The following is a 23337-nucleotide window of genomic DNA, read 5'->3' as shown; positions in this document are numbered from 1 at the left end:
TCTTACCATAGAGCTTAAAGAAGGAATGAGCTAAAAACTATGTAAATTTCATGTAATCAAGTTAATAGGGCCTAAAGAAATCTACTAAATAATATACCAAAAACAATCTCTGAATTTCTAAAAGACTATATAGGTTTAAAGAGACAAGAAAATTATAAAATTAATCTATTTAAGGTAAGCTGGTCTAAAGCAATCCAGATTTATTTTGATGTCAAGGAATAATATAGAATAAATTAATGAATAAGAAGTTACCATAAGGTTGTCAGGAACAGCTGCTCTCACACTACTCTAATGCCCTTTTTTGCAATCAATTTCACTGATTTGGTAGAAAAACAGTAAGTATCATAGGTTTTGAGTTTAGTATCATTTAGACACTGTCCCATGACAGTTTCATTAAAACAAAAATCAAAAGAAACATAATTTTTATGAAAGCACCAGGCAATTGGCATGCTGCTTACACAAATCAAACTTGGAGAGAACCTGCCATGAGAATCCATAAGGATCTGTTGTCATTTCAGTTTTATTCAGTATTTTCATTGTTGATTCGCAAGATGCAACAGAATATAGATATATTAAAAAACCTCGTTCTCACCACTGTGAAAGCTAGAAGAGAGTACCAAATTTCAAAACTATTTTCTTAACTAGGATGAATGTTTAAAGTAATCAAGATTAAATCCTCATGGCTAAGGCAAAATATTATACCTGAGAAGAACTTACATATATAGGAGAAAAAGTGGAGAACTAGATGACATGTTAGAATCAGTTCTGAGCACAAATTTTTGTCACAATAAGACAAGCAAGTTCTTACTGGGATGTATTTATGAATGTTCCTCTCATGTGTAACACACAGGGCATAATTACTGCACTCTAGTTGGTGTTGATACGTTATATCGTAAGATAAAGGCAAAAGTCATACTGGAATGTGACTTTCTGGCAGAATAAAGCTGAAAGAATAAATAATTTAAGAGTGTAGTCTATAAGAAAAGTGAAAAAAATGTTTAGTCTATGAGAGGGTGATATACATATCTTCACGTATAAACAATTATATGAATAAGTATACATTTATACAAAAATATTTATTAAAACATATGTGAGGCACATAAATACCTTTCACCTTCAAGTACTGCATTCAGCTCTGAGGTCCTCAACACAGGAAGGAGCTAGTCCTCAACCTGCTGGAGCTAGTCCAGAGGAGGCCACCAAGATTATTGTAGGAATAGAGCACCTCTGCTCTGAGGAAAGGCTGAAAGAATTGGGATTCTTCAGCCTGGAAAAGAGAAGGCTTTAGGGTGACCTAATTTTGTCCTTCCAGTACCTGAATGAAGCCTACAAGAAAGACAGAGACTATTTACAAGAGCATGTAGACACAACGACAAGGAGTAATGACATTAAACTAAAGGAGAAAAAGTTTAGGTTAGATGTGTGGAAGAAATTCTTTACTGTGAGGGTGGTGAGGCACTGGAACAAGTTTCCCAGAGAAGTGGTGGACACCCCATCCCTGGAAGTGTTCAAGGCCAGACTGGATGGCCCTGAGCCATCTGGTCCAGTGGAAGGTGTCCATGCCCATGGCAGCGGGAGTGGAACTAGATGATTTTTAAGGTCCCTTTCAGCCCAACCCCCTCCATGATTCTGTGATTCCATGATTTCCACTGGAAATATGACAAGGAATGCAGCAAAGAAAAATCAGGTTGGCTATTGGACAAACATATATCCACAGATGCTGTTAAAAGTTTGTACAAGCTACACTCAAATGCTGCAGATTTTCTTCAAACAGTGTTTTTACAAACTGATTCAAGAAATAGTTCATGCAGCTGATAGAAGTGGTTTTCAAACTGTGATCTATGGCCTCCTTAGATTCTGTAAAGTACTCCTGAAGAGAACCCTGAAAGACTATTAGCCAAAGTAAATCTGCATTCTGTAAATAGAACATTCTCATATCTACGTCCACAAATTGAAAATATTTGAGTAACACTGATCAACATATACCTGAATCCATCTGAGAGCAGAGAGTACATCAGACAATCTCTTGAGGTCTAGAAGCCAGTAATTCTTTTAGTTTCTATGTGAAAAATTATATCCTCTCCATGAATCAATTTTTCTAATTTATAAATATTCAAAAAGCAGAATTTCTCTACTGCAAAAGAGATCGTGTCTGTAAACTCATAACAAATTGTTCGGATTCAGGGACAGTTCTATGAATTGAAGGGTTTTTATATGAACTAATAGATTTTACTTAACTCCTCTTTCTATAGAAGTCTTTCTAGGCAATGATAGGACTTGAACAAATGGCATGAAGCTGAGTCAGAGGAGGTTTAGGTCGAGTATGAGGAAAAGGTTTTTCAGCCAGAGGGTGGTTGGGCACTGGAACAGGCTCCCCAGGGAAGCGGTCACAGCCCCAAGCCTGACAGAGCTCAAGAAGCGTTCTGCCAATGCTGTCAGTGCATGGTGTGACTCCTGGGAATGCCCCGTGCAGGGATCGACTTGGATCCCTTCCAGCTCCGCACATTTTGTGACTCCAGGCTTTGAACGCACCTTCTGCCCGGACAGCTTCTGTCACACGCATTACGGGCACAATGATCTCACTGCAGTGGCACTACATTTAAAACTTTTATTTCAGTCCACGTAACGAAGCTGTTTCACAATGTAATACAGCGTGAGCTTCCCTCCGTGTGCGCAGCGGAGGCCCCGAAGGGCCGCAGAGACACCGCAGCCCGGGCGAGGACGCAGAACCCCCGGCACCGACTGACTCCGTTTCCCCGGCCTTTTCCCTGTGCCGCCTTCCCCCGCCTCTCCGGCGGTACAAACGGGGAGGGCCGGGCTCTCCAGCCCGGCTGCGGCCGCGGCCGGCCCGCTCTCCCCGCCTCCCTGAGGCGCGGCCTGGCCCGGCCCGGCCTGCTGTGGCGGCGGCTCCGGCGGCTCGGCCCGGCGGCTCCATGGCTTTCATCCGCAGGCGGCGGCTGGAGCGGGAGCTGTACTCCAAGGAGAGGTGAGCGGTACTGCCCCACCGGCCCCGGCCGCCCCCGTTCGGCCCCGGCCCCTCGGAGGGCCCGGCGGGGCTGCGGGCGGCGGGGCCTCCGGAGAGGCCGCGGCGCAGCGCCCCGGCGCCGTGCTGCCCTCGCTGCTGGTACCGTTGAGATCAGGTGGCTGATGGTTCCCCTGAGTTAAGGCTGGAAAGGGTGTAGAAAGGACCTGGGAAAACAGGAATGCTGCTTGCCTTGCATAAATTGCATGAAAAATAGCGTCTTGTAAATTTTTGTTTATTAGTTTGTTCTCAGTTGCTCTTGTGGCATGGAGCTGTGCTTCACTGTAGTTTGTTGTGATATTTTTTCCTTTTTTTTTTCCCCTGAACACTATAGTCAGTGTACTGTCAGCCCTTGGATTATCGACTCTATGTTGTCTCTTTAAAGCGTTAAATTCAATTTGCGCACTCCTGTTTGCTGACTATAATCTTTGTTTTGTTTCTGAACGTACAACAAAGGCTTATCACACATGCTTGAGTGTATCCTGAATTTACTCTCTTATTTTTAGGTAGTGTCCCACTTCCTTTTGCCTGGCTTAGCTGTATCTGTCTTGTCAAAAAGTTTTAAAATCTTTTGCAAGCCTAACATTTCCACATAGGAAATCCCTAAGAGAGCAGTAGGTCGGCGTGGGTCACACAGCAGAAGGACAGCACTTTCTCTGGGGGGATCAGGGATCCCCAGGTGTCCCCTGCTACGGGAACCAGGGAGACAGCAGGCTGGTCCCGTGTGAGCCCTGTGCAAATTCCTGCTGCAGGTCTCTGCTGCTTGCACAGCACTGCTTATTGTTGATGAGAAAACCACATGATGAAGAGCTGGACTCACTCTGTCCATATAAATTCTGAATCATAGCTGTACAGCCCATGAAGCTACCACATCCTCTGAAGTGTTGTTTTTTTCTTGGTTTTTTTTTTTTTTTTTTTTTTTTTTTTTTTTTTTTTTTAAGTACAGATGTGTTCTGGATCACGTTTTGTCTTCTTGTGCATCTTGCTGCTTTTGGGGGGACTGCTGTGGTTTCAGATGTGTGTAAGGGGCTGCAGGCAGAAAGGACAAACTTCTGGTGTAGAAGGAAAATATAAATATTTTTAATTGTAAACAAAGCATCTTAATTGTAGAAAAAGCAAGTAAAATGACTGTGTGAGCTGTGTTATGGATTTAATGTAAATAGATGTTTTTTTTGAAAAGCTGAGAAAAAAAGGCCAAAAATCAGTCTTGTCCCAAAGAACCTAAATAGGATCCAAATCTCTTCTAAAAAGCCCTGAGAACAAACTCAGCATATCAATGTCAGTATTACTGATCTACAGTTGTTGATGAGAACTTTTTTCTTTGCTCCTTCTTGAAAGCGTATCAGGATCTTATTATTTGAGCTTGTAATCTGAGCACTTTATGAAAGGTCAGTCTTATTTGCATTGGCAGGTTTTCCTGTATCTGCAAACCCATTTCTCTGTTTCTTCCCCTTACCTAACAAATGATATTAGTATAAAATCTAAGTAATTTTATATGTTTTGTACCCTATATCAGATCCCTCCCTCTCCCTCTTTTCATGTGCTTTTCTCAGTTAGGAAATCTTAAAAGCACTTAAGTGATTTAAAATATTTTAAGCTTAGAATTATCAGATCAGAAGCACTGTATTTTTGTTGTGTGTTGTCCTTATAGTTATGTCTTAAAACAGCAAAAAACCAGCTTACTGTGACTTAATTGAAGGGACAGTTCTGAGAAATTTTTTTGTCTAGGTGCTGAGTAGCTCTTAGAGACACCAGCTTCTGCTTGAAAGCTTTGCTTGATCTGTGTATCCTTGGGGTAGATATTTCCTAGTGAAATGAACAGGACTTCTTAAAACTTGTGGCAACGGCATTTGATGTGTGTTTTAGTTTGGGATTTTTTTGTGGTTTTTTGTTTCTTGTGCGTTGCTTTCTACAAAACTTTAAGCTATAAAAGTTCCAGTTAAGAGTAGTGTGAAACTTGGTAAGTAAGAAGTTAATCTTCTTATGCAGTTGCTTTGGAGGGAAGGAAGATCAGATTAGTTTTAAGTGATCTGGAAAAAAATATTTCTTCTTAACTAATTAGTCCACTTTAATATCTAGTTACATAAACCTTCTTTTCTGACTATAAGCCATTTTCTAGAAGAAAACAAGAAAATGCTGAAATGTCCTGTGTCCAAGACAGTTTATTTAATCCCTAAAATATTGATCCTTCATGAACAGCAATCCTTTTTTACAAACAATTTTAGTTACAAAACATCAAATTAGATGATGTGGTTTTTGGCTCAGATCGTTGCTTTCTTTATGAACTGATTTCTCACTTCTGGCACTATGCCCACATGCAGACAAGTGTAAACACTTGGGACGGGGTCTCTCTCTACGGTGCCGCTGGTTTGTCTTGCACCCTGCTTGGCTTCCTATGTGAGGGGTTCATCTCTGCTGCTGGAAACATCATTCACATGAAGCAACCTACTGGCAGCGTGCAGGTGCTGCAGATTTGGTATGATGGTTGATTGGGTGTTGGATTTATATATTTTTTTTAATTTTTTTTAAATCTGTAGCCTTATCTTACTCTCTTGAGACAAAATATGCATAATGAAGTCTTTTATCCAAAGATCAGCAAATGAGTCCTACAGCTGGTCTACAGATAATTTGTTCTTGGTGGGAGGAGGTTTAATTTTAGAGTTGGTTTTGCATAGCTGTGTGCTGCTGCTAGGTTGGGCAGCCCTGCTTTTTCATCCCTGACAATTTCCTTCTGTTATCAGGACTGTACTTCCAGTTTCAGGTCAAGTCATTGTGCAAGGTGTGTTGGATCGGCCACTTGAAACCCTTGTGTCCAAGCAGATTTCTAGCATGTGCTTTTCTGATGAAAGGACAAAAATAGTAAGGCTTCAATCACAGATTATGAATTTAAAGCAGGATCAATTGGTACCTTTCCTGGGTGGTATAAACAGGATTTTGCCAAGGCACTGGTCCCAGCATGGTCATTCCTGTGTCCAGTTTGAATAAGTCCAATGCTTCAGTTGGTAGGTGAAATTGGTGTATAAAATAAACTGAGTCTTTTTCAGACTGAAGTACAGAGGGATGTGCACATCAAGCAGAGGAACAGTAAAATTCTCAAGTAGACTAAACCTGATGCAGCACACTTTTGTTTGGAAGATATTTTATAGCATCTTGGTAGGAGTTATAAACTCCAGGTTGTAGTTTGTAAAGGGTGATTGGCTTCTTGGCTGCATACTCAGAACAATGCTAGGAATGTTTGGGTGCCTTTGGGTTCCCAAACCTTGTGTGCTGGGAATGACATCATACAAGCTGAAGTTTTGCAAGTGTTTTCTTGCTACTTAGTGCCAAGTTTTCTTATGCATCTTGGGTGTGTTCTTGACTCATATTCCTCAGACCTTTTCTGAGTGGCAATTATATGGCAGCTCTTTGAAAAAGGAAGCGAGTTCTGTTTTTCTTGGCAAGATGGTTACCTTTTTCTTTTTTCTACCTGGAGCTGCTTCTCAAAGGAATACTGATTCCCTTCATAAGAAAATACCTTCCAACTGACTGGCATATGAATTTTTCAGTTATTCTTAATATAATCTTTCTAGGACTGTACAAAGACAGGAATTTGAAATAGGTCTTCAAGCTAAATTATGTTGGCATGCTTTAATTTACCTTTTCCCTTAAGTCTAGGCGCTTACCTTTTAAGCTCAAACAGCTCCTTATAGACTGTTAAAATATTAACTCTTTACCAGATTCTGTACTTTTAACACTGTGTGGGGATTGAAGGTGTTCCAGCACAAAAGCTCTTAATGCCTCCATTAAAGTTATCTGGGGGGCTGTAAAGATGTGTGTTATCTACACTGTACCAATCATCCCTTGCTGTAGCTCCTACCCCACCAAGATATACCCTCAGACAGACAGGCACAACTGTGGCTGAAAATCTTTTTCATTTGGGATCTGGGAGACTCCTTGTGTCATTTAAATTGGTGGTGTTGGTTTTTCCAGCTGTGTGAGTTGTTATAATAAAAGATGTTCCCTTATCTAGCATGTTCTTCTTTCTTCCCTCTCCAAGATGCTGTTATTGTTGATTTTTGGATGCAGAACTTGCATGAAACCTGAGGTGTAACAGTGTAAGGGCCTTTCTACCCACTCTAAAGCTCAAGGATTTGCCATAGTGGCAGTGGTGGCTATGGATTTATTTCACCCTGGAAAGTGAAACTGCCTCTTTCCTAGCATCTCTTGATAGCAGAGCTGCTGTGTTGGTTTGCTGCATTCCAAAGAGTAAAGTTTTGTTCCTGACCACCTTGTTCTTTTGCCCAACCCATTCTCATGGTACTGTTTCTGGTATTCCATGTACCCTTCCATGTACAAAACTATCCTGGGAAAACTCCACAGCTGAATAGAAGCTTGCATTATGGCCTGTCTGCTAATGTGATAATTTTTAAGTCAAAATTGCCTGTTCTCCACAACTGGAAGTAGTTTTTGAGGCATTACAAGTGTGTGGGACCAGTAGAGTTACTGAAGCTGCTTCTTTTTTTTTTTCCCCTTCAATTTCCATTTTTCAAATACTACACGTAGTAAGAAAATACAGTCATCTTGGAAGTTCTCTGAAGGTTTGTTTGCTCTTGGTGAGACATTGAGGGTAAAGGCTGGACTATTAAGAGGCTATAGTGTAAGGCATTCAACATCTTGCAGACTCTCAACCCTTATAGCTACTTCCATGGGGTTTGAACTTTTTTTAAAAACTTATCTAATTTGTCTCTGTGTCATTTCCAGAATAATAGGTTTGGTTTGTTGTTTTTGGTTTTTTGGTTTTTTTTTTTGGATAGCCTAGGAGGTCGAGTTCATTGTAGAAAAAAAAAAAAAGTCAATGATCCATGAAGACATGCCTGTGGCTTACTAACTTAATCAGTGTGTAGCAAACCATTGAATAGCATAGTGACCACAACATTTGTGGGCATAAGCCTGTCTTTATTAGGGCGTAAACATAAAAACATCCTGTAATAAACTTTAAGGTGTGAGTATTATTGCTGGATTTCAAAGGATTTTGTGTCAACAGATATTTGAGTTGCTTTCCAAACTATAGCATTACCTTTAAGTAGATTTTAAATAAAAACTCATTAATGATTTATACTTGGGAAGTTTTGATTAAAAATTGGGCTATGAATTTTGAAAATGGATCAAAATCACTTGCTGGTAAATATGAAAAATGTCTCAAACTTGATCCTTTTCTGTTTATGATATTTGTTTATTACTCTATTACAGGAATACAAAGTTTTAGAGCATCAGGCAAGGTGTTTAATAGAAACTGAAGGGATCTCCTACAAATATGTAAGAACTAGAACTGGGCTTTGTTTGTTTATTGGTTTATTTGGTTTTTTAGATGGTGGTTCTTGCGGATAATTTAAAAGTGGAAAAAAAATCAAAACTCTTTTTCATTTTAGATACTGAAGCGTTTCTGTACCTTACCCAGTTAAAACTTTTGATTTGCCTGACTAACTGCTTAGATTGAGGGGTTTTTAGATCTTGGGATCAGACTTGAAGGCAAGGAAGGGTAGACTGGGGACAGACTTACTTATTGTTACTTGTGTTGGCATTGATTTTTTTGATCCAGGTTGCTATTCCAGGTCAGTGTGATAAAATCATAGGCTTACAGTGTGTGCTGTTAATTACACAGCACTGGGAACAGTACAGCTGCTCAGTGGCTGAAAACCAAAATATAGTTTTCAACTCTTACAGGTTTAACCAGTTTCTTATACAGGGTATCTCATGCATTCTCCGCCTACTGTTACTTGCTGATTTTTATATTATTTTAAGTCTTCCTGTTATGTGCAGAATTAAATTACTATTTTAAATGTATGCTAAATTTTAATTTTAAATGTATGCATACAAATTCATGTTGTAGGACCACATAGCAGTTGATAGTATATAAATTTGGTGTGCTGGTCATCTTGCTATCACAAGTGTCTTTGGAATACTTCCTTTAGCTCTTTGTAAGGCAGATAGCCCAAAGCCCAACTGCTTAGTTGCATGTTGAAGATCCCCATTACTGTAACTTTGTAGCTATTATGATTGATGTCCTATTTTTTTCAGGCCTTCACAACACTGTTTGCCTCCTTATGCAACATGCCAGAGACTGATCTGTACCCTTGCTATCTGTAGGATCCTTGTTAAACCTCCTGGCAAGCCTGAAGTATCATTATGTGCAGTGATGGTTCTCAAGAGGGACCCTGTTGATACAGTAACTATCAGTGGCTCTGTTTATTTATGTGAAAATACTACTTCTGTGAAGATAACAGCTCTGACTGTACTCTAGTAACATGTGATGAAACTTGACTTTTCTTTGACAACTCTATGGATCATTAACACAGACAAATTAAATTTAAATACTTGAACAGTTAAGACTGAGTTGAGAAATTCCAGAAGGTTATTGCAGAGATCACACATCATAATCTTCAGAGTTCCTTAATAGCAATAACTTGAACTGGTCCAGGAGTAAGATGTAAGTCTGAAAATTGTGCTTTCACTTATGGTGTTGTATTAATTTTAAAAGGGGCACTTTTTTTGTGACATAGTCTTGGGACAGACAGTAAGTTTGTTCCAATTGCAGTGGGTGCTTGAGAGAAGTAGAGACATGTGGTTGCATTTGTGGAGATTTGATATCTGGGCTCTGTCTGCCTGCAGAGGTGACTTGTTGCAGCCTGAAAATATAGGAAAATGCAGTGAGAGTAAGTGGACTTGCAAGTAGAGTAGCAGCAAGTGTAGAAATGCTAGGAAGAGGCTTCAGAACTACATGGAAGGTTCTGTAGAGAGTGGGAGGGGAAGATAAATATGCAAAATGCACTTAGCCTGTATGATGGACAGTGTTTGAAGAAAAATGCTTTAACAGCTTCCAGCACAGCATTACAACCCATTTTCCAGACAGCAAAGCTGAGGTCAGTGAGCAGGAGATCATTGCACAGGAGGTCGCTGGTCTCTAACAGGAAGCTCTACAGCAATGCTGTCTCTGTAAGCCTGGAAAATGAGTACTCATGTGAAAGAGACACAGGGAGAATAACAAAAGGATAAACTGGATGCTGCTAGCAAACATGGTATTTAAAAAGGAGTAAACCTACAGTTTCCCCACAGTACCTATTTAGCCTATATAAAGAGTTTGTATTGAGTTTTTGTGCCTTTTTTTTTTTTTTTTTTTTTCCTTCATGACACCATCTGATTCAGCAGCAGTAAGTGTTGTGCTAGGGAAAGAATACCTCAAATTCTTGCCAACAGCTTCGGGTTTTGGGAAGGTGAATTGATTTATAAGTGACAAGTATCCAAAGATACGACACTTTCATAGAGGTAGTTATAATGAAAAATTTCAAGGAGAGCTCTCTTGGTTTATGTATTTTGGCCTATGTTGAGCATGTTATAGTTACTGTGAATAACAGCCAATGTTTTGATATAAAAACATGGCTTGTATTGAATACATGAGGGATGCCTGCATTTACCAAAAACTAAAAAATCTAGTAAATACCAGTGCTGTCAGCAGGTGAATTTAGAAAGAATATAAATGTGAGGAGTTTGTTAAAAGAATAGATGGAGATAAAGGAAAGAGCCCAAGCATGCAGAATTTCAGAAATTAATTCTATTGAACAAGAATCACAGTTTTCTTGGGAAAAAAAAATTGTGGGACCATAAATGCCATTTCTCTGAAGCTCATGTTCGCTATGTCAATAGTGGCTGTTTTCTGATGAAAAATAATAGATTTTTTTCAAACAAATATGGGTGCTACCTTTGTTCTTGACTTTTATTATTAATTAAATAATAATAATTATATGTATAGTATACGTAGTACACTTACACATACTAGAAAGAAGAGCATTTTACTGGTGAATTTCTCTTTATACATCCTAACATCGCTTTATTAAAAAGTTTTAAAAATGTGATAGAACTTGTAAGATCTGAGTTTGCAAAATCAGAAATTCTCAGTTTGACCTGGATGATTCCAGCTAGATGATATGTTGAAAAATGGAATATAATAGGATATGAAACATAGTAGCTTCCCCACAGTTACTGAGTATAATGGCACAGAATAACCCTTGGTCAGTTGGGGTCAGCTGTCCTGGCTGTGTCCCTTCCCAAGTCCTTGTGCACCTCCAGCCTCCTCGCTGGCAGAGTGGGGTGAAGCAGAAAAGGCCTCGACTCAGTTGAAGCACACTCAGTGCTTAAATCTTGGAATGATCAGCAGTTTTCAGCACAAATTCAAAGCAAAGCCCCATAGTAGATACTGCAAAGAAAACCAAAAGCCAAAACCAGCACAATGGGATCATAAAAAACTGTTTTCAAGAGAGGAAAGTAAAGATAAGGCCATTTTAAAAAAGCAGCAGAGCAGTAAGACAAAGTATCTTGGGACCACAAACCCAAAAGTTTTGAGTGTATAGAGCCACTGTTACTTGTAGTTGCAGTAAAACCTGTATTGTTATGTTCTGTTTAAGATAACAACCACAATCTTTAAGTGCACAAGACATATTTTCAATAATGTTATTTTTTCCATTGTGAAAAATGCTTTTTTAATGAACAGGCTGTTCGAGTCACTCAGTTCATTTTGTGAACTCCTGATATATTTACTGCTGTTTGAATACTGCTCTGGGGACACTTGGTGTTTAGCAGTGTTTTCACAGGCATTTCTAGTGAAGCACATCATGAGCAAAATACAAAAAGCTCAAAATGTGGGTGTAAATAAATACTAAGTACTTGTGCAGATCAGATCAGCACTGCACACAAACAAGTTGTACTTCCAGCTGAAGTTGTTTTTGCTTCTCCTGCTGTGCCAGTATCCACTGGCATTTTCTACAGCTGAAACACTCAGTGATCGAGTGTTCACCCTGTTAGAAAGTTGTTGAGTTCTGATCATTTGCAGCAGTTTTACTTAAGTTGGTAGAGAAAGCATTTTCACGTTCCCCCTAATCTGGCCTATTTGCATTTACTTGGTACCAGCACTGGCATTACTCTGATCCTGCAATTCAGTATTTTCGAAGACTTCAGTTTCCTATTTTTGTTTTGTTGTTGTTGAGGTTTGTTGTTAATCACATTAGACCATGAACAGGCTTCCTGGGGGCTGAACAGAGGTGTGGAGAAAGTACAAAATGTGGTTGGTGAGGAAGGTAATGCTTCCTTAGAGGGCATCCATTGAGTGACTCACTCATGTTGTAAAATCTGTGCCAGTGTTTTCACTTAACATTTTAGACCAGTTTAATTTGGCTTTGCTTCAAAACAATCTAATTCCATCTATTCTAAGTGATTAGTTCCTGCCCTTCCTTTTTGTGTCATTGCATATTTTGCCTGGCATACATTGATCAGGGCTAAAGCAGTAAGCCTGGTTATATTAGAATAGTTTCCATCTAAGACATCAGAATCAAATATCTAACCTTATATGTGTTGGAAGAGCATCGGGTGATCTTCTTCACATGTGCACAAATTTTCTGTATAGGTTGTTATTTTAAAAAGTTAAATTAATTATTATTGGGGTGTGAGGTACAGCAAAGAGATCAGTGAAAACTTTCCAAACACCCAAAATGTTTTTATTAAGAGTACTAACTGTTATGGTATTTTCTCTTAGAATAAACAATTTTTATTTTTAATTTGTAGGTTTTCACTACTTCTTCTGAACCTGGAAGAATATTACTTTGAACAGCACACAGCTAATCATATTATAAATAAAGATTGCAAAGATGAAAGGTACAAAACTCTTACCTACCTTCATTTACTGGAGTCATTCTAAGTTCATGGATCATGAATTCATGCACAACTTTTTGTTTTTCCTTCTAGAAAATTCAGAGGCTCCCTAAAAATCTGTTCAAAGTCAATTATTTTTGAACCAGATGACAATATCCAGCCTATTATCAAGGTAAGCAGTGCAAACTTAAATTTCTTGGTAACTAAAAATTCTCTTTAAAAAGCTTTTAAGAAATACTGTATTTTTATAACTTGCTGCAGATACCATTGCGGGATTGCGTTAGTATAAAAGCCCCAGAAGATAATGAAGGAAATAACCCTTTCACAAGGTAGGTAAATTTAGGATACTGTATGTATTTAACTTCCTTTAAAGCCCAAATTCCCATCATTTCAAATATCTTATTTACATTTTAGGAATACATCTGGAGGGATTTCTGTTGTATGTAGCCAGGTAAGACATGCATATAATAGATTCTTGATGTATAAATGGGTGAGGTTACATAAATGAGCAAGCTTATGTTCTTTAATGGTATTTTTCCTCAAAGCTGTAATCCAAGGGTGGGAAGTTAACTGAAAACAAAACTAATTAGTGTCAAAAACTTAGCATTAATGTGAAACTGTTGATGCTGGAAATTGCAAACTGTTAATGACTTCATTAAGTCATTAATTCAATAAACTGAACGTTTTTGCCCTGCACATTTTATAATGGAGCTTAGGGAAACGTTGGAATTGAATGAAAAAGGAGAATAGATGGTAATAAAACTTGTTATTAATCATCTTTAGTTTGCTGTTGTTACACTGCTTTCATCTACTTTCTGCGGCATGTTGAGGTAATGGCAAAGCTATCTTGATCCCTATGGTTCAGCTTTGTGAAAACTCTGGACTGTGCTGTCCACCAAGTAGTTTTCTGAAGGTGTCCTGCTACTGTCTTAAAGTTTCAGTCAAGAGCTGTGGTTGTGGATTCTTAGAGTGAACCAAGGGGATGCACTTTAAATTTTGATAAATTGCACTTGATAGGTGTTCCAAAGCTGTAAAAGTTAAAAAAAAAAAAAAAAAAGAAAAAAGTTTATGTGTTCCTTTCAGGATAGAACAGAGTTGAGGCAGGAAATACAATTTTAAATATTCTTGTGTATTTCTAAAATATGTCTTTACCAATGCCCAAAATTGATAGCCTTGCTAAGTTATGTGCTGCTGCAGTCAAAAACAAGCTCAAGCATTTAATACTGTCTATGCCAGAGGAGTTTGTGGTTTTTGTTGTAGTAACCAGTATATTTAATTTCATTTTGAAACTGCTCCTGTGAAAAATACTGTGTAATCTAATTCTTGAGTTGGCAGGTTTTCTATGCACTGAGTGATTTTTAAAAACATATTTCTAACTCCTCCAGGCAATGCTTCCACAGTACATCATTACTCTATGTTCTGAAGAGCAACTGATTATAAGAAACATCTTGTAAGAAAGAGGAATTAAGTTTTAAGATGGCAAGTGTGGTTAGCACCCCCCACACCTCCCATTTGTTGCTTTCAAGTCATCTTCCTGTCTCTGAGGACACATTCTGAAATGTTTGGGTGGCATCATAAATGCTAGTATTTTGTATAAAAGGCATATGGTCTTCCAAGTGTAAAGTAGTCACTAGTTGTAATTATGACTAGTTGTAATTAATAATTATCTAATTAAAAATATGGCTTTTTAAGTAAAATTTTTGCCTTGTAGGAAACCACACATAGGGAATACTTGGAACATCTTAAACATCTTTTCCTTTAAGAATTAGAAAAATTTGTTAGTACATAGCTGGATAAGCAGCTTCTCTTTATGTAACAGACAACTTAGAACTAATGGCTTTAAAATATAGTAAATGGAAATAATAATTTGATATTATTTCAGTATTTTTTCTTGAGATAAAACTGGGGGAAATTCTCCAAAAATGGGAAATTAATACAATATGCTTAAGATTTTGCTCAGCTTACAAGTAAAGAAAACCAAGCCATTATGTCTACTTCTTATGTAATATAGAGTACTCAGTATAGTTATCCTGCAGTAGAGCAATGAATGTGAAGCAGGTTTCTCATTCTGATTCTGCCATGGCCTGGTTCAGGTCTGTCTGTACATGATGCTGTCAGATGTAAGACACTAATTACCTTTGTTTTTTAATGTAGCACTTAGAGAGGCATGCTGAGCGTATGGCTTCCAAGCCTGCCGCTTGCTTTGTTTGCTGGATGTTTCTTGGAGCAGTCATGGGGTGAAGGTTGGCTCTGTTGTCAGCTGGTGGCAATGGGGAAGGCTGTGTGTAGCAGCCAGAAGGATTCTGAATGAATCTGGGAGTGTAGAACTGCAGGTGTGCTACCTATAGGAAGGAAACTGAGGCACTGGGAAAGGACCTGTGATCATCTAAGTTTCTTGGGCCAGGAGTAGAACACAGTAGGTTATGCAGTTGTCACCCCAGGACAGCAGTCCAGTGTATTTTGTTTAGTTCAGAACCAGTCCTGAGCTTAGGCCTGAGATTTAGCAATTTGAGCCTTCTCTACAGACAGCAAAACCATAACTTATTTCTGGCTTGTTGCCTTTTAGGTGGTGGATAATAAGGCACAGCGTACAAATTAGTGTGCTACCAATCAGGTCTTTTTATAGGAGTTGTGAGAATGTTCTGAAGAAGGAGAGTTGTTTTATGTGGGTTTTGGAGAGGAAAGATGTTCTCAGAGATGAGGCTAGCACCAGAGAAATAAAACTGTTCAAAAGCATGGTATTGGATGAGGGAGGAAATCTGGTGTTCATTGTGGTTGGAGCTGGAAGCGAAACATTTAGCAGCAGAAGAAAGGCATTCATTTGAGAAAGTTTGCACAGAGTATATTGTGTGTTGCCAGTCTGGGGTAATTCCTGTTTGGGCAGAACCTTGAGCCACTAAAAGAGGGGGAGGATCTGCCCCACTGAATGTAGCTCCTTGAAGATCATATGATTAGGATAAAAGCCCACTAATCAACTGTGTAAGTAAGCCTCTGAATGAAATTGGATTCTTGCCCTCCTTGAACTTAGCTGATCTAAAAGCTCATTGTTTTTCTGCAGTTTATCTGGGGTAGTTAAAGCAGGATATTACAACCCAGTGTTTTGCTTGCTTAAATAGTGTTCTTAGCTTTGTATTTACCAGTACTTCTGATTAATTTTATTATTTTTAAGGGGTGAATCTGTAATATCTGTTATTCTTTCAGGTTTTTCTCATTAAAGAGAGAAATGTTATTGCACCCTATAAAACAGTAAGAGTAAGTATATATTTTTTCACTGCTCTTAGCAAGCTGGAGTTTCATAAGGATTTATGTTCTCATTTCTGAAAGAGTAAGATATTTATCATTTGAGAAATATGACAGTGAAGCTTTAAAAATAAGGTATTTTTTAAAAAATATTGAAAAAGCATGTCTGAATTCTTCTGTGGTGGCTTTCTTACACCTCTTGGAGGACATGCTGCAGATTTGACACTTGCCGTTTACCTTGATGTGCAGCTCCATGGGCTCAACAGTCAGACCTATCAGATGACTGCTCATGTACAATGGACACTGCATCCTGGTTAAGTGGCTTCTCAGTTCTGCTCAGACCTGAGATTGCTGAGATTCTGCTCAGATGAGAGATTGCTAATTGATATTTCCCAGCTGAGTGTTTCTCAGTTCAAAGAAGTGGTGGGTAAGGCTGCTCACAGCAGAAACTGGAGCTTGCTCCTGGCTGCTTTCTGCTGATGGGATTGTTCTGCTCCGATTCTGAGCCTGGAGGCTTCAAGGCATGCAAGTTAGGGTTCTTTGCTTAAATTGTGAGATTAGTTAAGACACAAATGCAAAACTCTCATTTTTCAGAGTTAATTCACATTTTGCCCAAGAGTTGAAAAAGACAGAATTATATTTCTCAATGTTTTTGCTTAAGTGAGAAGCTTTAAGAACGGAGTCTGTACGTCTGTATTGCTGTAGTGAACAGCACAGAGACCAGAGAGGATCTCTGTTCTCTCAACAAGTGCTTTGGGTTGGTTTTGTGATTAGATCTGCCTCAGAACTAGGACTTCAAAGTTTTGTGGTTTTTTCTTTGCTTTTTTTTATTCTAACAATTCTTCATATGTTGAACCTATTTTGTCTTCTGGTCCTTCTATGATCTGTTTTGCAGCCATGTGCAAGATTTATTAAGTATCAGACAAATACCTTATCTCATTGCCATCTCATTGCCAACACGGTGGAAAAGGAAAAAATCAGAAGGGTTGTTTGGAAAGCTTTTCACTTCATTTTCTCCTAAGTTATGATTCATCCACAGTTAAAACATTTCTGACAGTTAAGCATCACAACTTTGCTGAAGTTCGGCTTTTTCTCTGCATTTTGAAACAAGAAATCTAGTTCGCCTTCAGTCTTTTCTGATTTTTTTTCTGTTGCTGCTAAATATCTTCTACTTGAATTGTTGCGAGTTCCGTATACGTCCATATACTGAGTGCTGGAATTGAGTAATACATTTTATCTTCCATGTCTTTCTTTGATTGTTTCAGATCAATTACAAAATACTGAGCTCTTGTCTTTGAACATGGCTGGAGAGCTAGAGACAACTGCTCACAAAAACTGTCACATTGTTGGCTGTAAGCAATACTTGTAGACCATTTGCTAGGATTTCTGAAAGCTGTATTTTTTTCCTGTTGAAGGAAAACGATGCTCTAGGTGAAATGTTGCAAGGCTTTTATCTAAATTGCTACTGAATTTAATATCTCCCTATAATCCAGTTCCATTTGCTTTTTGAAGCGTGCTTTCCTCTTGCTGTCAGTTCGACCAATGTCTTTCTTTAGTCTTACTGATTACTTTGTTGCCTTTTTTTTAAGTCTAGCCTGAGAAATCACAAAATGCTACAGAAACATGTTGATATAGTTTTATACTACATTCAGGGGTCATGAAAGTATTCAACAACCTTTGCTAAATTTGAGTTGTGATTAAAGCTAGTGCCAGTTGATCCACACACATACTTTTAATATACTTAAGTAAAAGCAGGAATATCTACTATAAAATGACGCTTAAGAAAGCTGGGAAAACTTCGTATGAGAAAAATGAGTGTGCCACATAAACTGGTTGATGTGTTAGTGAGGCTTTTGTGAATGACTAGTCAAAATCGACTGTGACTGGATTTGGGATCTTTTCAGCTCAAAACTACTTATGTAGATGAGAATGACTAACTTTTTTAGCCTAGACTTTAAAGATTTGATGGACTGCTGTCTTTCATCTATAAGAAATACAGTAGCTGTTTAAAATGTAACATGTAATTTGCTAGTTTTATACTTGCATGTGTTTAAAATACATATTAAAATAGGCAGAACAGGTACTACTTTTCATTTATTGATGTTTGCACTATATTAACTTGCTCACTTCAGAGCTATTGTGCTGTACACTGCACAGAGAACTTTCCTAAGGGAAGATATTTTTTTTCCACTGAGTTCTATTTGAAATTAATTCATAGTAAATGTACTTTTAATTTTAGGGTAGAGCAGAACACTTATTCCAACTGGATGTTGCTTGGAAAGTAGGAGATGTTGTGCAAACTCTACATCAGGTATGTGGCTATTTGATATCCCTGCATAGTTCATCACAGCATCTTTTGATTTTTAGTGTAGAGCTGTATTTGTACTCAAGGTGAAAACCTTGAAGTATCTATTTTTTAAATGTGGACTTGAACACAGCATCTAGTTCTGACAGCTATTGTAAGTGACCCATATTAGCTTTCAGTACGCAGGGTGGTACTAAGCAAAGTAGTAACATGACAGTAGAAGTGAATAAATATGTGCTACTTTGAAAAGAAATCATAATAGATCTTTTAGTGTGCCATCACCAAGAATGCTAAAGCCCTTCCTGTTTCTGTTGACTTCTGAGCAGTGTGGGACATCTTTGTGCTATTTCACTTAAAGTGCATTGTTTAGCTTTACAGGGCTTCTTGCCTAGATAAGATGGGAGATCAAGCTGCCATGGTGAGTATCAGATTATTTCTAATATCCCTCTTTAATAATGAAATTGTGATAACACTGTTTAATAATTAAGTTCTCGCTGCGTTTGAATCAGATACCATATTAATTTTTCTTTCCTTCCACATTAGATAACTGCTATATTACAATCACGCTTGGCTAGAACTTCATTTGATAAATACAGGTACTTTTCTAATCACTTTCTACTGGGAAATCATTTTCATCTTGTTGGTTGATTAGTCTACTGCACTGATAGTTAGATGGCTGGTTGAGTTAGTGTAAGTTCTCTAATTCAGAGAGTTAGCTTCCTAGTATTCTGAAGCATCTGGAATGTCGAGTGGGAAAGTCTGTGTTGGGAAGATGAATGTGTTACTTTGTCTCCAAAATGTTTCATTTCTCTGTGAATTTGTTGCAGTTGGGCACCAGTATATGCCAAATGAAACTATAGTTCTAGGGAAATCAACTGGTTTACTGCCCTGAGACTGGAACAGAATGTAGCAGTGTTCCTGGAGTGCCTGTTAAAGTGGTGTTCCCAAAAAAGAACTTTATTCCTATGTAAAATAGGCTTAGTGAAGTCCCCATTCTGATGTCCCAAGGCTATAAGCTAACTAAAACCTTTCTAAGTAATTTAAGGGTGCCTCTACCAAAGTAAGAACTGGAGGTAAACTTACTCCTTTTCTTCACTTGTAGATTTCAAAGCATTTCTGAAACGCTGCATATGGAATGTAAAGCAGAAATGGTGACACCACTGGTGACTAATCCAGGGCATGTGTGCGTTAGTGATGCTAACTTGTACTTCCAGCCTCTTAATGGATATCCTGTAAGTGCCTCATAGATGGTCTTGCTTACAATGTGAGCACGCTGCCCTGCTAGTGGACAGTTTTAATTCTCTGTACTTTTTCTCTGAAATGCACGTAGAGCACATCTCCAAGGCAACTATTTTCAGTTATATTTAGAAGGTCATTAGCTTTCCTTTGATCTCTGCTGCATTCAGTGTATCTCTCTCTCTGAGGCTTCATTCTGTGCTAACTTGCTTAAAGTTTACCTCCTACTGACAAAGCACAAAATGTCCTTTGTTCATTCTCTATTAATATTTGAAGATCACTATTTATTACATTTCATTTCAGATAAATTTCTCAATCTTAGTCTGATACTGTTCCAATTTAGTAAGAGCTTTATATACATGTGGTTTACTTTGGGAGCTCTTAGCTAGATTTTCTATTAAATTGACCACTTCTTTCTCTGGAGGAAAACTGAGTGTGTGTTGCAGATGTATTATTGCTTTGAAACTTTGTCACAGAAACAGAAGTGATCATCTCAGCAGGCCACTGACTTAGCTATGATTCTGTGAAATACTTTTAGTATGGACATGTCAGTAGCACGATCACCAGAAGACTTTGATTCTCAGATTAGTTTTTTTTCCCAATTTGCTTATCAGCATGTGAGTTTACATCAGCAGCCCTGGTGCTGCTCCAGCTGGGTATGACTGGTCCTGCACACTGGTGGAGAACAGTCTGGCCAGGGATGAAGTACCAAGCTAGACCCATCCTCTAATCCCAATGCTGAACTGCCAGTTCCCTCCCCAGGGCTGAGGACTGGAGCATTCCTCTAGTGCTCTCATCCGCTGGTACCCTGTGGGGAAAGAAAGGAGTCTGCCTGATTTGAGTGCCATAAGGACAAGGAAAAGACAAGAAGAAGACTGTGGAGTCTGGAGACTCAGACACAGGGGAAATAAAGGGAAAGCTCTGAGTGCTCTGAAAAGCACACTGAATTAGAGAGATCATGTCTGTAACAAGAGGAAGGAATGTTTGAAACTAGTACAGAGAATGGAAAAAGGAATTGGAGGAAGCGTGTTTGACAAAGGAGGAGGAATCTGGGGGACCGACTTTATAGCAGGGCCTTTTGCTATATGCCAAGGGTAATAGTTGTAAACTAGAACAAGATAAATTCAAACTAGATAGAGGAAAAAAATGGTTTTTGCAATTGGGGTGGTAAAACACTGGCATAGGTTGTCCAGAGAGGTCTTGAATGCCCCATCCCTGGAAATATTCAAGGTTAGGTGGGACCACACTCAGAGTAAGCTGGTCTAGTTAAAGGCCTCCTTGCTCACTGCAGTGGGGTTGGACTAGAAAGCCTTTAAAGGTCCCTTCCTACCTGAATTATTCTATGATTCGGAAGTGCTGGAAGTAAGTCCAAGCAAGGGAAAGGAGTTTCAGGGGGATAACGGTGCCATTCTGGTTCCAGCCGCCAGGTGGCACCCGTGGCACAGGTTGCCCGGCGGCCCGATGGCTTCTCTGTAACGCGGTTCATCGTGTTCTGCTGCTCTGCTGCATGAGCACTGCTGCTGGCGACACACTCGGGGATAATACACTGCTGCTTACTTACTCCTAAACTGCTCTGCTGCTCAGGCAAAAACCAACAGCAAAGACAAGCTTCCTCCTTCTAACATAACTGCTTAGCATCACTATTCCACTGCTAGAATGACATGGATGGATATTATTTTTATATTGCTAATATCTGTAGTCAAGAAAAACTTCCGATTTTCGGAGGAGGGTAAGGTAGAAGAACATAAACCTACTAGAATGTCTCCATCTTTTCTTTCCCCTCCCTCATCCCCCGCAGAAACCAGTAGTACAAATAACACTGCAAAATGTGCGTCGCATCTATAAAAGAAGACATGGGCTGATGCCACTGGTAAGCTCAAGTATTTATTTTATTTTATTGTCTTGCTGTATGTATGGTTTCTTAACGGAACCAGCTGAAACAGTCTGCACCATTAGGTAAAACTCTGTATTAAATTCTTAAAAACTCTGTATTAAATAGTGATCGGTACTCAATGATCCTTTCCGGTTCTTCAAGTGTTCTCTTTTCCTGTGTTTTCAAAAAGATGAAAACAGAGTGAATTCTGACAAGGGTGAAAAACTTCTTTCATAAGCAGTCAGCGTAGGAGAAGGGAGTACCATTAGGGAGCAATTAATTCCATTTATCTCAAGCACCTATCACAGGACAGAAAGAATTTCTCTCTCTTGGTGTATTTTCTCTGGATTGATTAATGGAGGAAGTTTTGTCACTGCTTCATATTGAGACTAATGTGGAGCGATGATTCCTGCTGTACGTGACTGAGGAATGTCAAGAGCTCTGCAGTGAAACCTCAGTTGTGTGCTTTCAGTGTTAGTGCTGAAATTTCAATCTTGCAGAATTTTTTAGTCTCAAAACACATTTAAACCAAATATACTTTTTTTTTGCCTAAGCAAATGGAGTAATGCAAAGAATTAAATATCTATCACCTAGGCTTAATTAGTCCAGACAGAGACAATCTATTGGCTCAGTGTAAACTGAATGCTGTTGTGTTTGGAAATAGAAAATTTAGTATGTCAGATTTTGTGGGCAAAGCTGCTACCCCGTATAGAGTCATAAGACTTATTAGTAACTGGAACATTCTGTTAAAAACCACAAGTACTACAGCTTGTTAATAGTTGCCCTCATTTGTTTTTCCTCCCTTTAACATTTCAGGGACTTGAAGTATTTTGCACGGAAAACGATCTATGTTCTGACATCTACTTGAAATTCTACAACTATCAGGATCGAGATGAGGTCTATCGCCTTATTGCAAAATATATAGGTTTGGAGTATTTATTTATTAATGTAGTGTGTAGTACCTTTTGAAGGGAAATTTGCCTGGATTTTTCTCTGTTGGTGTGTGGGAAGAATGAGAAGAATAAACAGATATATAGGCTGTAACAATTTTTAATAGAAATGAGCGAAGATCAGAACGAATGTTGTGAAATGGCACCAGTTTGGTTGTGTTTGAAAAGCTGAATATGAAAGCTGAGGAGGCATTAGTGAGGCAAAACTAATTTTTTTAATTAGCCACTTGATATACACTGTCATTTAACAGCCCTCTCTCCCCCCCCCTTCAAAAAAAAAACCAACAAAACAAAAATCAAACAAATGAAACAAAACCACAAAACACTATCTTCAAAGCAAGGGATAAATAAGATCCACTCAGCTAAATTGTTTTGCTGAAAAAATATAGACTAGCTTGTGTGTGGATCCCCTAAGTCCTCAGTTAAGACCCCATTGAAAAACTTCCTGTAATAGGTGGATTTACAGTGCACACATAGGTACCTGAACTTTCCTCAGTTTTAGGAGTAGTTGACGAAAATTACCATTCTGAAACAGATGAATTCTCATTTCTATTAAATCTTGTACCCATTAATTCCTAGAAAGTGATGGTTATTTTTTGGCAGATTGCAAACAGAAACTTCCTAAAATGTGTGTGTCCTGGAAAAAAAAGGAAGAAAAAGGATGACCTTTTCTGTAATTTGAAATATTGAAGTCCATATTTACTGCCAATATTGAAAATATTTATGTAAATTTTATGCTATTTTATTGTTGTACCAGGACTCTGGTTCTGTTTCAATGAATTCACCTAAATATCAGTTGACATTTCCCTCCTGCTTCACAAAGAAACATGGAAAGGCCACAAAGCAATGATAACTTTGTTTTAGAACTGTTTTAGTATTTTATATTTTTCTTTGGAAAGGAAATAGATTCTGACATAATTTTCTCTTTTGTTAAAATACCTGCATGCTGTTACCCTACTTCAGACTTACTCTGGATAATTTTCTAAGGTGAAATTTCAAGGTGTAGATGAAAATGCTGATGATGTTGGGCTTA

The 23337-nt window shown here is 38.4% G+C and overlaps 1 protein-coding gene across 2 annotated transcripts in view; it reads left to right on the top strand.

The window, feature by feature from the left end:
- Positions 1 to 2522: 2522 nt before the first annotated feature.
- Positions 2523 to 23337, top strand: part of NSMAF (neutral sphingomyelinase activation associated factor) — a 39150-nt gene continuing 18335 nt past the window's right edge. The window contains exons 1-12 of one of the 2 annotated variants that reach the window (XM_041412685.1): positions 2523 to 2986; positions 12614 to 12703; positions 12794 to 12872; positions 12962 to 13029; positions 13115 to 13151; positions 15902 to 15952; positions 18180 to 18251; positions 18616 to 18663; positions 18789 to 18841; positions 19348 to 19477; positions 21280 to 21351; positions 22171 to 22251. In XM_041412685.1, the coding sequence (XP_041268619.1) occupies positions 2934 to 2986; positions 12614 to 12703; positions 12794 to 12872; positions 12962 to 13029; positions 13115 to 13151; positions 15902 to 15952; positions 18180 to 18251; positions 18616 to 18663; positions 18789 to 18841; positions 19348 to 19477; positions 21280 to 21351; positions 22171 to 22251 (834 nt within the window). In that variant the 5' untranslated portion in view covers positions 2523 to 2933. Of the gene's footprint in view, positions 2987 to 12613; positions 12704 to 12793; positions 12873 to 12961; positions 13030 to 13114; positions 13152 to 15901; positions 15953 to 18179; positions 18252 to 18615; positions 18664 to 18788; positions 18842 to 19347; positions 19478 to 21279; positions 21352 to 22170; positions 22280 to 23337 lie in introns of both variants that reach the window. The other variant, XM_041412684.1, reaches the window with a different exon arrangement.

This window comes from Onychostruthus taczanowskii, unplaced genomic scaffold (genome assembly GCF_017590055.1).
Source record: "Onychostruthus taczanowskii isolate IOZ18803 unplaced genomic scaffold, ASM1759005v1 scaffold4, whole genome shotgun sequence".
NCBI classification, from domain to species: Eukaryota; Metazoa; Chordata; class Aves; order Passeriformes; family Passeridae; genus Onychostruthus; species Onychostruthus taczanowskii.
Note: the sequence above shows the minus strand (reverse complement) of the source record. Positions and strands in the feature narration are given on the sequence as shown.